The 14,567-nt window shown below is 35.4% G+C and overlaps 1 protein-coding gene across 1 annotated transcript; it reads right to left on the reverse strand.

The window, feature by feature from the left end:
• Window positions 1–9: 9 nt before the first annotated feature.
• On the reverse strand, window positions 10–12,214 carry LOC126366190 (uncharacterized). Its single transcript, XM_050009179.1, has 6 exons — window positions 11,962–12,214; window positions 11,617–11,743; window positions 3,017–7,154; window positions 2,422–2,542; window positions 2,008–2,148; window positions 10–1,396 (listed from the first exon to the last, which is right to left on the reverse strand). The coding sequence occupies exons 3-6, from the start codon at window positions 7,132–7,134 to the stop codon at window positions 1,211–1,213; spliced, it is 4,566 nt and encodes a 1,521-aa protein (XP_049865136.1). The 5' UTR covers window positions 7,135–7,154; window positions 11,617–11,743; window positions 11,962–12,214; the 3' UTR covers window positions 10–1,210.
• Window positions 12,215–14,567: the final 2,353 nt, after the last annotated feature.

The raw sequence follows: 14,567 nt of genomic DNA on the forward strand, positions 1-14,567 counted from the left end.
AACACTTGCTTTTCGAGTTAAGAACTTTTATTTTAATGTTTCTTACCTATATTTAAAACAGTACAGATAGACATATACGTTTAATTGTGATATCCTAATTAAGGACTCAGTAAAAATACCAACACAAGTTCAGTATTCAGCATGGATAAGTATAAATACTTAATGTTTGTATCACAGAGTTCTTTGTAATTTACTATGATCCAGTCAATAGAAGCGTTTATTTTACATGCTGATGTACTTTAATGTGTTATATTAGATACATCATTTTTACAAGTAAAATATACTAATAATTACAATACTGACGCATCTTCACAACGCAAAATGTGATACCTATATTTGTATTTATTAGGCAATCAACAGTCGACAAGTAATTTAGTCTCGATTTCGTAAAGCTTTTCAAATAGGTACAAACGAGGTTTCAAGTAAGTTAACTTAATCCTTCAATAAGGTAGGTATATACACGTTTAACACCTTACCATTAAAAAATAAACAAGCAGTGAATGTGTATAAAGTATTTGAAGCAAAAAAAATACAATTATCGAATAATTTAATTGAACTTTACTTATACATGTTTACAGATTGTTTATTTTTTAATGGTTTATAAAGTCGGTTTATCTAAAACATTAAAAGTAATCTACTTCAGACTTATATTTCTTACAGTACTTTTGAATCGAACACTGTTCGATAAATCATTTTGTGCAAGTGAGTTGATCACAAAACACCTTTTCCACGCTCCAGTATCAACTATTAATAAAAAACAATAGGAATAATTCTTCATAAAAAAACGAAAACAATACAAATATTTTCTTTAGTTTTCCAATCTTTAACAATTCTAATGGATATATAACAGACAGAGATCCCTTTGATTCAGTCATCAATCATCATAGTAGTTTTTTAGTTTTTTTCATTTACCTACACAACACGAAAAATATTGCATTATTGCTCATATTTTACCCTTCTGTTCGATTATCTCTATACAAACTACTGCTTCACATTTCGAAACAAAACATAAAAACTACCACATTTTAAGTATACAGAAAACATACTTATGTACTAACACACGTTCTTGTAGTTTTTAATAAAATTATAAACTTGTTGAATAAATTAATTTGATTATGATTTCTGACAGCGCTCAGTTGTCCACCCAAGATATATTCCGATACATTACAAAACTGGCTCAATGAATGATTCCGATGTTGATGGAAATCTATCACCCATCGCCGGAAATGTTAAAAGTACTACTACTAGGTAATAATACTTTCTGAGCATTGTCTTGTGGTGCAGAAAACCGCATCTTACTTTTTTTCGCCATTTCCATTAGAAGCATATCGCATTCGTTATCTAGTGTTTTGCTTTGTTCTTCCAATTCGTTCATCATGCGCTTCATGACGAGAGCCTGAAACAATTTGCTATTGAGCAACGCTATTTGAAAATGCTCACATTGAAATATGTACTTTACGTATATTAAATTAGTAGTGGCGTACAGTTGCGTTTTTACATTGTTCAATCTTGACTAAAACAGCAAGAGAGGCGTTAAAGTGACACATCGGTATATTATAGGCAACGCGCTATACAGTGAGATGTTATTAGGTATACACCACAGAAGAGAGAGGTTGGAAGGGCCAAGTCAGCGCGTAACGCGCGCCATACAAGTATGAGCAAATAGTTCATACTTCAACTTTGCGTTCTACTCGTCCGCTAACTGTACGACGCATAAAACATACATTGCCGGTAAAGTGGCTATGGAATTTGAGAAGTAGAGCTGTCGTAGTTATCTGTTTGCAGGGGTAAAAAAAGAGTGGAGTTGAACCGGCGACAGCGGTACTCATACAAAATGCGCGTTATGGCCTTCCCAACCTCTTTCTTCTATTCTGTCGTATGTATACCGAGCAAATGTTATCAACAGCATTGCTTTTATAAAGGGATGCGAATATCTTCCTTGAGTTTCTTGGCACCCGAAAACTAAGTTAACTTTGTGATCTTAGCAACGTGATTTAATGGTCTTACGTTATCGACTTCCTCCATTCCGACTGTAGTTGCTGACAGTGTCGCTGATTCATAGGTTGATGTCGATGTTTTCATTTTATTCTGTACGTTACGGTTGATAATCAAGTCTTTCTTGTGACGAAGTCCCCGTTTGGTTAGTACCTAAAACAGCGAATGATTCATTCTTATAGTAATATTTTTTTATATATAACAACGGATCGCTATTACCACGGAGTAACTAATATTCTTTGAAAACTATAACTTAGAACTTATTTAGGTTAAAGAATGACACATAAAATAACTCACGCCTGTATCCCCGAAGGGGCAGGCAGAGCTATGTTTAAGTCCCAGGTAATTTAGTTAAAAAATAGAACTGTTACAAATGCTTTACAGTGATCTTAAATCGGTTACGCCCAACGTACGTGTGATACTTACTAATTCAGCTCCCAACTGTTCGGCTTGTAATTTCTGTTTGTTTATTAAATCATCTTCACATTCGGCCACATGCCATTCCAACTGAAGGCTCTTAGGTACATAAATTTTTCTTGACAGAACCCTAAAAATATACAATACAATTTATACATTGCATATCAACATCAATCAGCATACTAGCGTATTTAGATTTAAAAATAAAATGGATTTACAAGTGAACAGAGACTATCCATACCTAATAATCAAGACAAAACTAGCTTGGTCAACTTGTGATTATTACATTAGCGGTAAACATACTAACGACCGTTTAATATACTTATACAAAATATATGAAGTGAATTATAAAGTGCGTGGGGGCAATATAAGATAACAACTATGAATAAAAAAATAGGTAACATAAGCTCACGTATCCCAATTAGGGTAATCAGAGGTTCATCCATTGCAAGATGAACTAAGACCACACCACACCACCGAACCACAGTGACGTACCACCGTAGAAATAGATAAATTCAACACGGCGCCATCGTTGCTTTGAATTTTAATCACCTTAGGTTTACTTGGAAAAAAGCTTATTGATTGCTATTAAATAGGTACTTACTGGTTAATTTTCGAAAAGGCTTCCTCTTCAGAATAAAACTCAGTGAATTTAAAACCAGGGAATTCAAAACTGAGTTCGTTTTCTGCGTTCCTCCTTCCTCTTATCCAGCCCAAGCCAGCATTGTTTCTGCATTCTATCCACACATCTCTCCAACTGCTATGTATTGGGAGTTCATGATTACTGTTCTCTTCGTCCGAAATAACAAAAATATCTTCATTTGGAGAACATGCAACAGTGGTAGCCAGAAAGTTTTCAATGTCTTGATCCATTTGTGAATTATTCGTTTCAGTATTTTGCGCAGGTGGGTTGATTTTTGTCATCATTTTGTTTTGCAGCATTAACCGTTTATTTATTTCCTCTGGTTTTAAAATAAACATTGACCCATCTGGTTTTTTGTACTTTCTTTTATTTTGATCTTTCATTGTCGTGGATTCCGAGAAAACATCAACTATTTTTATCTGCGGTGCAATTTCAGCAATAGGCTTGACGACCAGTGGAATTAAATCATCCGATGCTTTTTTCATCAACGGAGAAGTAGAAAGAGTTAAAGTAGGTAAGATTTTCATTAAAGGAGGCATCTGAATAGTTTCGGCGGTAAAATTTTGTGGTAATGATTTTTTCGAAAAATTGACAATGGGTGGTACTTGTGGTTGTTTAGAAGAATTTGTAACGGAAACCTGCTGGACAAGTGTTGAAGATGCTAAGTGGTAGAATCCATCTTGTTTGCGAATTTTTATAGGTTTTACTAATTTAGGTTGTTCTTTACTAGGAGAACCTTTAGATGTTGACGTTTCTTGAGCAGTGTTAGTGCTATTGACGGGATTAAGTTCTTCTACATCTTTTGATTCGTTCACTGTCGTTTCGTTGTCTAGCGGTACAATTTCACTGGGGTGTAAATTTGTGGGTGGCATGAACGAGTGTGGATTGTCTATGACTTTGATGTTATCGATTTTGTTAGTTGTAATCCAGACTCCTCTTGTTCTTTTGGTTCTCCTAAAGTGAACAAAAGACTTTATAGTCTCTATACCTAATGGTTCGTCCTTTTCGTAAGGACCAATAAATACGCAATATTCATTTGCATTAGGTATTGCATAAATACCAAATTGAGGACCATTGTTCAGTTGTTCAACACATTTTTGTGAAGATAACCGCACTGTCTTGTCTGACATTCTCGCGACGTTTATTGCCTTGATAATACTTTCATACTTGACAAAAAATCCTTTGTTATGAAACTGAATCTCGCTGAAGTCATTTTCTATGGTCATAACAAACCATTTCGACGTTTCTAAATCTGAGTCTGATTCGGCGGTATTCCGTTCAGGCACATCTTGTAAATGGACTTGTTGACCCTTCGCAATATCTGACGTGTTTTTGGACACATTTGGCAAATGTGGACTTTCGAGGTTAGAGTCTTCAGTTGTAAATGATTGCTGATGTTTTTCGCCGTCATTTGGATTTTGAGTACTTATTTTGTCAGTAACTTTTGTAACAGATCCAATTAATTCCCAACAATGTGATAGACCACATAAAATACAAAAGTTATCCTTCAAGTCCGTGGCATTTGTTAGTAAATTTTTCACTGTAATTGGATATTTATGCAAGTCTGCAAAGCGGATGTCGTCGATATTAATGCAATTTTCAAAGAAATTACTTTTAGCGTCGATCGCCATAAATATACGGAACGGTTTCAGTTTTGAAATTAAAAACAGATTTTTTCGCTCTCTATATCTACTTAATATAAACTCCCAAGGATACAGGGCTACTTTACCGTGCTTCGGAGGTTCTAAACAAGTTTTAACGACACCCAGATCCAAACGTCTTTTATATTGTTTGTAACTTGACTCGAGCCATGCAATCAGTTTGGTTTTATTTGGACCTGTGTTTAACACAGACCTATCGTGAGTTATGTTTTCACTTTCTAAAGATTTAGACTCGATTTCTGATTTTTTACCAATGCTAAGAGGTTGATTTTCAGAGACGCTCATTTCTTCATTATTTCCGGAAACCTCATGAACTTGTAATAAGTTAGTGTCACTGTTTTCAGTTTCATTATCATCTTGTGAGTCACAAGCATCCAACTTGTTCACGATAGATAACATTTTTTTACGCAGTTGATTGTCATTTCTTTCTAATTCTATAATTTTTTTATTCGTGTTTATATAGTAGTCATCTTTATACTTTCTACCTTCATAAGGTTTTACTCTCTTGCAAGTACTGCAATCATAATCCATAATATAATCTGAATAGACTGCCTTATCATTCATGGAAATTATTTGCTTCTTGGTCCCATCTGCATTAATCCTTTCCGAATGCGAAGTTGATTTACGTTTTGCTTCGAAGGAAGGTTTAGTAGAATTCAGTTCTTCTTGTAATTGGTCGCTCAACTCATCCTGCTCAGTAGTAGATTTTACGTCGCTTGTGAATCTTCCCTTGCAGAAACATTTGTACAGATTGTGTACCATACACCAAGGTTCAATATTTTCACAGTTTAATTTAACATCAACAACTGACAAAACTTTTCGTACTTTGGAATCATTTTTTAAACACATATTACTATAGAACTCCCGGTATCTTTTAGTAGTTTTCCAATTTCTTCTCTCGGGCTTTAACAATATACTTTTTTCACCAGTTACCACAACCGTTTGATGGAATTTTTGTTCTTCTTTGGATAGCTTTAAACTTAACTCATTGTCTAAATTTATAAGGCCAGGTATTAATTCAGGACGATGACTTTCAAATGAATCGAATTCTTTATATTTTGAGAAGTCACATTTGCATTCAAACATGCATTCTATTCGACCACAGTGCTGTTTTAAATTGTAGGCACATTGCAAAGACGTACAAATACACCCTAAAGAACAATGTGCATTATTACACGTTTTCGAAAACTCATTTTGTGGTACTTCTGGCAAACGTATAACAGTAACATCAAGCCTGTCTAATTCACAATATCTCTTTTTAACCTTCTCTTTCGGTGCGACACTAGTATTCCTCAATTCGTCGTGACTTGGATTATCTGTCGGATTTTCATCTTCTAGGATCATTTTGTCTTGTAATAAACTAATTTCGACAGATTCAATTATTTCACTAAGTATGGATTTTACTTCTGGAATAAGTTCTTCTTCTTTGTCTTCTACTAGTAGCAAATGTGCATTGTTGTTGCTTTCTGTTGTAACAAATGTCGACGATTCTTGACGCATTAAAGTTCGCCGTTGATTGCGTTTATAATGAAGCTCAAACGTAACACCAGGCTCTTCGCCACTTTGGACAACACTGTGATTTTTAACAGTGCCCAATACAGAAACTGCATACTCGGCCCATTTTTCTGATATATGACCATCAGTATCCCGTAAACTTTGAACAAAATTTGCGATTGTAGGTTCCAATGGAACTCCGTATTTTGGCCGGATATCAAGACCTGGTTTTGGAAGATTAACCAATTCAGTATTGCCCACGTTGTACTTTTGATATGAATCATCAAGAAATCTTTTTCTGCTTAGAGGACCCGGTTTAAATTTAATTGTTAATGAATTTTGTAGTAGCCCTTTTTTTGTATGCAATGTTCTGTTTTTCTTATCTATTTTAGCTGGTCGTTTTATTTTTGCTAAATCATAGTTAGACAGAAATTTATTTTTTCCTCCTTTACTCCCATTGATTCGAATACACCTTCCATTCCATAACACGTACTGAATAGGCTGTGGGGTATGTTGTGGGTTTAGATTCATCAACATTTGCCAAGAATGCCTGGAAATGGGCTTTTCACATTTTAACATATTTCTTGCTAACTCCATTGTATTCTCATTTCTTGAAGATCCACTTGTTATTTTTTTTAATAAAATATTTTGTTGTTTTTCTAAATCTTTCGACAAATCAGCAGTCACATCAGTTTCAAACATATTTCGGATATCCCTTACCGTTTTGACTTTAGTATATTTGGGTCTTTTCTTAGGAACGTAGATTTTGTCTGTTTTAGGTTTAAAATCACAAGTATATTCTTTAATATCATCCTTTACAGCTACAGGAATAGCAGGCACTACCGTGATTAAATCATATAGATTGTTCTGTAAAGGTTTTTGGCCTCTGGTAACGGTGGAAGTAAATACTTTATTATCTTGCATTTTGGCAAAATTTCGAACTCCTGCAACAAGCGATAAAGATAAAATTAGTATTTTTTATGTAATTTCATACAGACGATCTGACAGAACTACGGCTTATGTAAAAAAACGCAGAAACAAAAGAAAATTCATGCGATATTACATATCGATCATAGAGCACCACGGTCATAGAGACGTCCGTGTTGCTCTATGAACACGGTGATTGGGCGGAATTGCATCTAGGGCACCTCGTCCATGTAATCATTTTCTTGTCGCGCCTATTGATGCAATTCTTTATTGAATCGTTTTGTTATGTCGCTAAATGCGTTATAGGGTAACGACAGCGCACAATAGAGTGCATATACTGGGTGTAAGTAACATCGTAACGAAAACTTTGAGGGATGATTCAGACCATGATTCTGAGTTTATATCAAGTGGAATTTCCTGTCGCAAAATTCATGAAAATTTTAGTATTTTTTTAGATTTTTTTAGTCCCAAATTGTATTTTAAGCTGTATAGAACCCAAATTTAAAATAAATAAATAAAAATGAGTAATAAAAATTATCAATGTAATAACCACAATAAATAATAACGTACCTACAACTTCAGCTGTGCACAGGTGAATAGCCGCACGGGTCAATGGCAACGCGCGCCAATAAAGTAGGCATTACGAACAGATACTACTTCTTTCTCTGTCAACTGAAGCATAAAAAATCTTCTCTCTCACTCTAGTCGTCGGCTCGACGCGGCCGCGGCCGGCGGCGGCTGCGGCGTTAGCGCAAAGCGTCAAAGGCGCGCTCAGTCGGATGCTAACCTTGACGCGAATCGCGCGAAATTTTTCGAGGATATTTTTTCGTGTTTGTGAGTATTTTGTGTTTGTTTTATTTTGTAAATGAGTAGTGTCGACTACGATGATGGATCATACACCATTTACTGCGCAAGAGTATGGAATGTTGATGTTTTATTAAAGAGAAGGTGTTGTGTTGTGAGTGTGTGTGATACCTACCTACCGCGGAAGAGACGCGATGTTGCATACCTACGTGATGTGACGTGTTCTAGGGTACCTAGGTACTTCATCCGAAGGATTAACAAGTAAGGTAAGGTAAGAGTTATATAGGTAGGTCTAGCGACTGTTTCGCGTTGTTCGATTAACATTGCGGCGCAGTAAAAACTCAAAATCTTAAATAAACATTTGCGACCCACTATCGTTTTTAGTACAATCAAATAGACGTTCCATTTTTTGTCGTTACGATGTCACTAACACCCTGTATATCACGAGTACCCCCTATTCATGATACGAAACAAAAGCAATATGTGGGTTTTTTCCGTTCATTAACCGTGGTTTCACCATCTTGACCCATTGATAGAATAGATGATGTGTTATTATATGACACATAAAATTCATTAGAAAAAACCTTCGAGCTTGAATATACATTATAACAAATAATATAACTGGTGAAACCTACAGTATAATATAACGAAACGTAGGTACAATAATGAGTTTTACCTAAAACGAGCGCGAAATAATAACCAACGTAGTACAAGTACGCGAGAAAAATGTTACATTAAGTAATATGCAAAATATTTCCTTCGTTTGTGCCACATTTGACTCCACCATCATTCATCACCATTTCAGGTACACTCTCTGTACTCTTGATATTTAAGATGTATATGGCAAACCGCACGGAAACAGGTGATAACCATAAGTTAATCATTATTTGCGACCAACTTTGCAATTGAAGAACACCCTAAATAACAAACTATTTATGACAGGTTACCAATACCAATCCATTTACTCATAACTAAAAGACTATTAATCCACCATGTTCGAAAGGACACGATCTCTTAGTGTGCCTTTGCGTGATGTAAAAAAATACATTTAGTTCCAATAATTTATTTCGCTATAAACGAATGTGGATTGTTCTGTACTTCTGGTACTAGGTCTTGTGTCCGAACTCCGATGTGCTCCATAAAGTATATTTGTTTATCTTATCTTTAGATCTCAGCGACATCTTAAAGCAACCCTAGATAGATAGATAGGAAATATGGTGTTGAAACAAAGCAAAGATAACGTAGATTTAAGTTAACATGAATACCTTTTAACACGCTACTTTCGTTACGGGCAGCACGCGCAAGTCATTGTGTCTACCAGACTACCATCAATCACGACTCGCGGGTCATGTTTGACACAAGATTGAAACTGATGGTACCTACAAAACAGCGTGGCTAAAAAAACCACATCAATATACCAATATTGCGCATATAAAAGTAAGTGCGCAATGCAAACAAATGTCAAATGACAATACTACTTTTTAGATGAATTGCTTTGATGTGGCTTTTTTAACCCCACAGAACACAAAATGTCATAAATCACGATTTAATCAAACTAGCTTTCCGCCTACGAGTTCGTCAGATGAATTTCGGTTACGTATTCTAAGCCCTATGCTAAACTCTGGGTTCCAGTCTTCTAATGTGCAAATCAATTCTGGAGTTAGGCAGGTAGGAAAACATTTTTATTCATATTTATAAAATCTGTATTTGGTATAAAGGAGATTACAATAGTTTTGTAGGTATGTTCTTAATAGTTTGCGTATGAAAACTTCTCATGAGGGTTTTGTGACCAACATTTTTAATCTACATAGTTAAACAAGGTTATACCACACCTCGGACAATCCACACATAACTAGTATTTTACCTGTCGAACCATAGTTCCAAAAACCTGGAAGAAATTGCTATTTAGCAATAAGGCCGCCTATTGTACTTCTTTTGTAATTGTTATTTTTCGTGTTTGTGCAATAAATTTCTGATTTTACGGGTTCGAAACACGGCTCAGACTCTAAACCACTGAATTCGACTTTTTCATGTTTGGATCATAGAGGATTTGTGCCCGGTTAATGATGATAAGCTCGGGTCGCCCCTATTACATGGGGCTTACTTAAACGTAGCTGACATAACCCCTTTGGGGTTGTAGTCGTGATGATAGTTATGTTGTTATCCTTCAATAAAACCATCAGTCATTTCATCAAACCATCGATTCAGGTTCATCAAATGACGGACCCGAAATGCTCGTAGTACTATTTATATGGCTTGCGGAATGCGTGCATCTGTCATCCATTAGAAATCTTATAATAATTTTATACCTACTGTCAGTCACTCATGGACTCGGATCGGATGTACCTAGTGCTTTTCCGACCTCAGAAATGCGAACAAATTATCGGTCGCGTAATAGACGCGTTCAGCATTCGTGGCTAGTGGACACGACTGACCAGTATGCTCTGACGTTACGACGCGGATCACGGACGCTGTCTTCGGACGTTTAGAAACATCGGATGAGACAGATTGATGTGGGATTACTGAGAGTAATACAGTTTAGTGTAAAATGCACTGTACAGATACGTACGCGCCCGTCGTATTACTTTACATAACATTCATCCGTCGCAAACTGAATTAAGTACTTCACCGAGCTGTTAAACCTAAAGGGGCCCATATACGGTACGATTCGTCTGTACGATCGATCTGATGAAAATCGTGACGATTGATCGCATCGCAAATGACGCTCATATACGAAACGACTGCTCGTAACGATCAATCATTTATTTATTTGAAACTGAAGTATAAACACGTGTTCTAATAATTCAATACTTACCTAATAAAATGGAAAATGCACTTTTTTCCTTACCAATGTGGCGGTAACTTTGATTCGGCTACAAAACAGAAAAGAAAGCCTAGAAAAATGTGGGTTAAGAAATGGCTATTAAAGCGAAACCAGTATCCGCATATAAATATATGCGACGACCGGCGTCAGAGTGAGACAAAATCGAATCGTTGATCGTAAAGAGCCACACACACTGTCGATTCATCGTTACGATATTCATGATTGCATGGGTTTTTGTTGCGATTCCCGATATCGTTTTCGATGAAGTAAATCGTTCACGATCTTGACATACACTATCGATTCGTCGTTTCGATCGGTCTGAAGGGACGGATCGTACAGACAAATCGTACCGTTTATGGGGCCCTTAAATAATCCTAAGTGACTGGTGGTCAGCCGTATTGCCGTCTTGATCGAGCCAACAGAGTTAATGAAAATCACGTGAAGTTTACATCAGTTTTTCGTCAATCAATGACTGATGGTATTGTTTGATTGACGGTTTGCCTACCGCATAATGCCACTCTATGAGATAATATTATTTTTGAAGTAGATTTCACAGACAGAATCGGTTCGTTTTTAACGACACCTACGTATAAATTCAATCCATATCCATCCAAATGATTTGTATTTTCATTGATAAAAGTCTGTCACTATCACTTACACCACATCCTAGAAATAAAAAAGCAACGAATATTTTTGAAAAATATCTGATATAACCCCACAAATATTATTTTTACCAATAGGGGCAAGGGGCCAAGGTAATGTTAGGTATTAAGCAGCAATTATCCCAAAGTTATACTTATGTTTTTAATTATCATAAATCACAACTAGAAATAAGATGAATGATAATTTACCTGTACAAATAACAGCTTAAGTAATATGTTCTCCACTATCCTTAATTCCAGCACGGTGTCAATTTTCGCGTAAACAAAATGGCGGTCACGTAAGTGTATGCCATCATGTATTTCCGAATAATAACAACTGCAATGTAAAATAGTTATGATATCACATATCATATGACACAAGTAGGTAAAACTACTTTTATTTTATTATAAGTCACTTATATTTAATAAAATTATAAAGAAAGCCACCTAACCTTAAAATATTATCACGTATGACAAGTGCATGACAAACGAGTTTTAAGTTTCTACCACTTTAACATTAAAGTACAACACCAATATTTGTTTTTCATAACCTACCTTATGTTTACAGGAAAATTACAAGTTGTGAAAACCAGCTTTTATGATATTCAGTACCTATTAGCCTCGTAGTAGCTTAGGTTAGGCTTAGGATCACGCCCAAAGAAATCATTCACTCACTCACTTCGACTTCATTATCATTATTAAAACGGTCAGTAAAAAAAATGCAAACAAAATGGCCGCCGACGCGTGTTACTTTTGGTTTTGAATTAAAAGCCAGTTGAATCACTTTGAATTCAAAAAAATATATATTAAGTACGTTATCGACTGTATAAAAAGTTACATTCTATTAGCACACGTTGCTATTTCCAAAATTTACAAGCGAAACATGAAAATAAAAATTTGTTATTAGACATAAAATCTTGGTTTTTTTTGACGTTCGTTCACTATTCTATTCTATTCACTCGTTCTTGTTCGGTGATCTTTTATCAAAATGTTTTTGGCCGTATTGCCAGGTAATAAATGAATTACTACCATTTATTCAAAATGACGCGCTCGCGTCGTCATGTTATTCATCAAAACGCCGCCGCCATCCGGCGATTAATTTCGCCGGATGGTATTCGAATATTTAAAATAACAAAATTTACCTTATCGGTACAAAACTGAAAATGCGCTAATGTGGTTCGTGCTTCTTATGGGTGCACGGGTGGGGTAGCGAAAATACTTACGAGAAAGCTTTAAATTCATGTACTTTGCAAAATAAATCTAACATAATTATTTTGCTACATGATATGATGTGAACTATATGATGTATATTATGTGAATTTGTGTGATTGATTAAATTAGGTATTTATATTTTTTATACTAGCAACATTGCTTCCTATCTTTTTTTCGTTCGTTCGTTGTTTTTTATAGGTTTTCTCTTCTACATCTGCAATACAAGCATCGTTCTTTCACGGTGGTAGGTAACGAATATTCTACTTTACGTCTTATTTAACATAATTGTTGTTGTGTTTATTTATATCGAAAAATAAATTCTTACGACAACCTATTACCGTCCTTTAAAATATTGATAGGTTAGAATATTTTACAATACCCGGTTAGTAGGAAGGCAGTTACCACAGATGGGTTATTGTTTGCTAAGTGCGAAACTTGATGTTTACATTATACAATTTTGATGTAAAAATCCATGCGTCACGCGCATAAAAGTTTTTCTACTACATCAAAAATGAGTCTTGGTGGTGTGGTGGCTTTTTTATAAGTAGTAGGTACCTATCTATTACCCACTCTACCCTTTCAGTATTCAACAAGATTACAAGACATCTAATAGGTACTTCCGGATATATTTTTAAACAGAATGCCGATTTGTAAGGGTTCTGTCATTATTTTGTATCTTGATTTGTGTAGTAACAGTTCATTACTATAGGTCATATTTTTATCCGACTGCGGCGAAGCAAAAGGAGGTTATGTGTTTATGCACGTCTCTTATCGCCTAAACCGCCTGTCAGAATTTAACAAATGAGATGTCACTGGAAGCGTCTTGATCGTCCGGTGGCAACGAACCTCCGCGACTTCCGGTGTATAGGCTATGTGACGTTGCATAAACATCAATGGGCCACATTTATGGACCTCTAGAGGACAAACTAAGGACGAAAAAGGGTATCAAATGAAAGAGCTTAATTTGCATATCTCAAATATGTACATATTATTAGCTTTCACCCGCGGGTTTACTTGTATTTGCACGATAATTACGTTTAATTTATAACAATTGCTGACATGCTCCGAATAGGTTTTATCTCCAAATCTTGTACAAACACATAATGGCCCATTGGCCCCGATTCCTGCAGACATCTCTTAATTTTACTTTAAGTTATACCTGTCATTTTCTTATCCGCCGAAAAGGAAAGGGACGGATGATTGACAGCTCTTAATTTTAGGAAGAATGAGTAAATAAATGAATAACCCGGGCGAATTTTTAGACGGTTGTTTTAGATTTGTGCTTAAAATTGACGTGTGTTCCATAAATTTTATGCTTGTCGATTACCCGTCCCTTTCCTTTTCGGCGGATAAGAAAATGACAGATATAACCTAAAATAAAATTAGATGGTATTTACAGGAATTAGCACCATTATCTTAATAAATAAGACCCCGAAATAATATAAATAAAAGTTAAACTAAAATCCGACTACGGAAAAATCGGACACTGGAAAGAAAAAAAAATCTCTTGACATTCTTCTGAATAGTGAAGTTTAAGGAGATAGCCATGGTCGAATGCTAATCCACTCTTTTCAGAGCGCGGTTTTTTCGTAGTGGGGTTTTATTTTTAAAACTTTTATTTTTATTCATATACTTAAATGGATGGTATAGGTAGAACGAAAAAGTTTTAATACTGGAATCATGAATATTTTACTAAATATTTAATTCGAACGATGGAATCTTTAATAAATTTTTGAAAATATTTTTGTGGTCCATAACATACGTACGTAAACTCACGTCTATTTCCCACCGGAGTAAACAGTGACTGGTATTCCATTTGCTTCGACCCTGGCACACTTTTCTTGCTTCCTCCATATTCATCAATCCTTTCATATACACGAAGATAGTACTAACCTTGGGTACTAACCGGTCAGTCAGTCGTTTATATGGGATCCTATAACTCCCGCAAT

Source organism: Pectinophora gossypiella, chromosome 4 (genome assembly GCF_024362695.1).
Source record: "Pectinophora gossypiella chromosome 4, ilPecGoss1.1, whole genome shotgun sequence".
NCBI lineage: Eukaryota > Metazoa > Arthropoda > Insecta > Lepidoptera > Gelechiidae > Pectinophora > Pectinophora gossypiella.

What these genes read in the sequence shown, in the direction of transcription:
- LOC126366190 (XM_050009179.1), bottom strand. Translation starts at nt 7,134, where the DNA reads ATGCAAGATAATAAAGTATTTACTTCCACCGTTACCAGAGGCCAAAAA. An exon ending in GCCTTTTCGAAAATTAACCA is followed by an intron (nt 2,543 to 3,016) that starts GTAAGTACCTAT and finishes GTATATTTTTAG; the next exon opens with GGTTCTGTCAAGAAAAATTT. An exon ending in AACAGTTGGGAGCTGAATTA is followed by an intron (nt 2,149 to 2,421) that starts GTAAGTATCACA and finishes TCGCTGTTTTAG; the next exon opens with GTACTAACCAAACGGGGACT.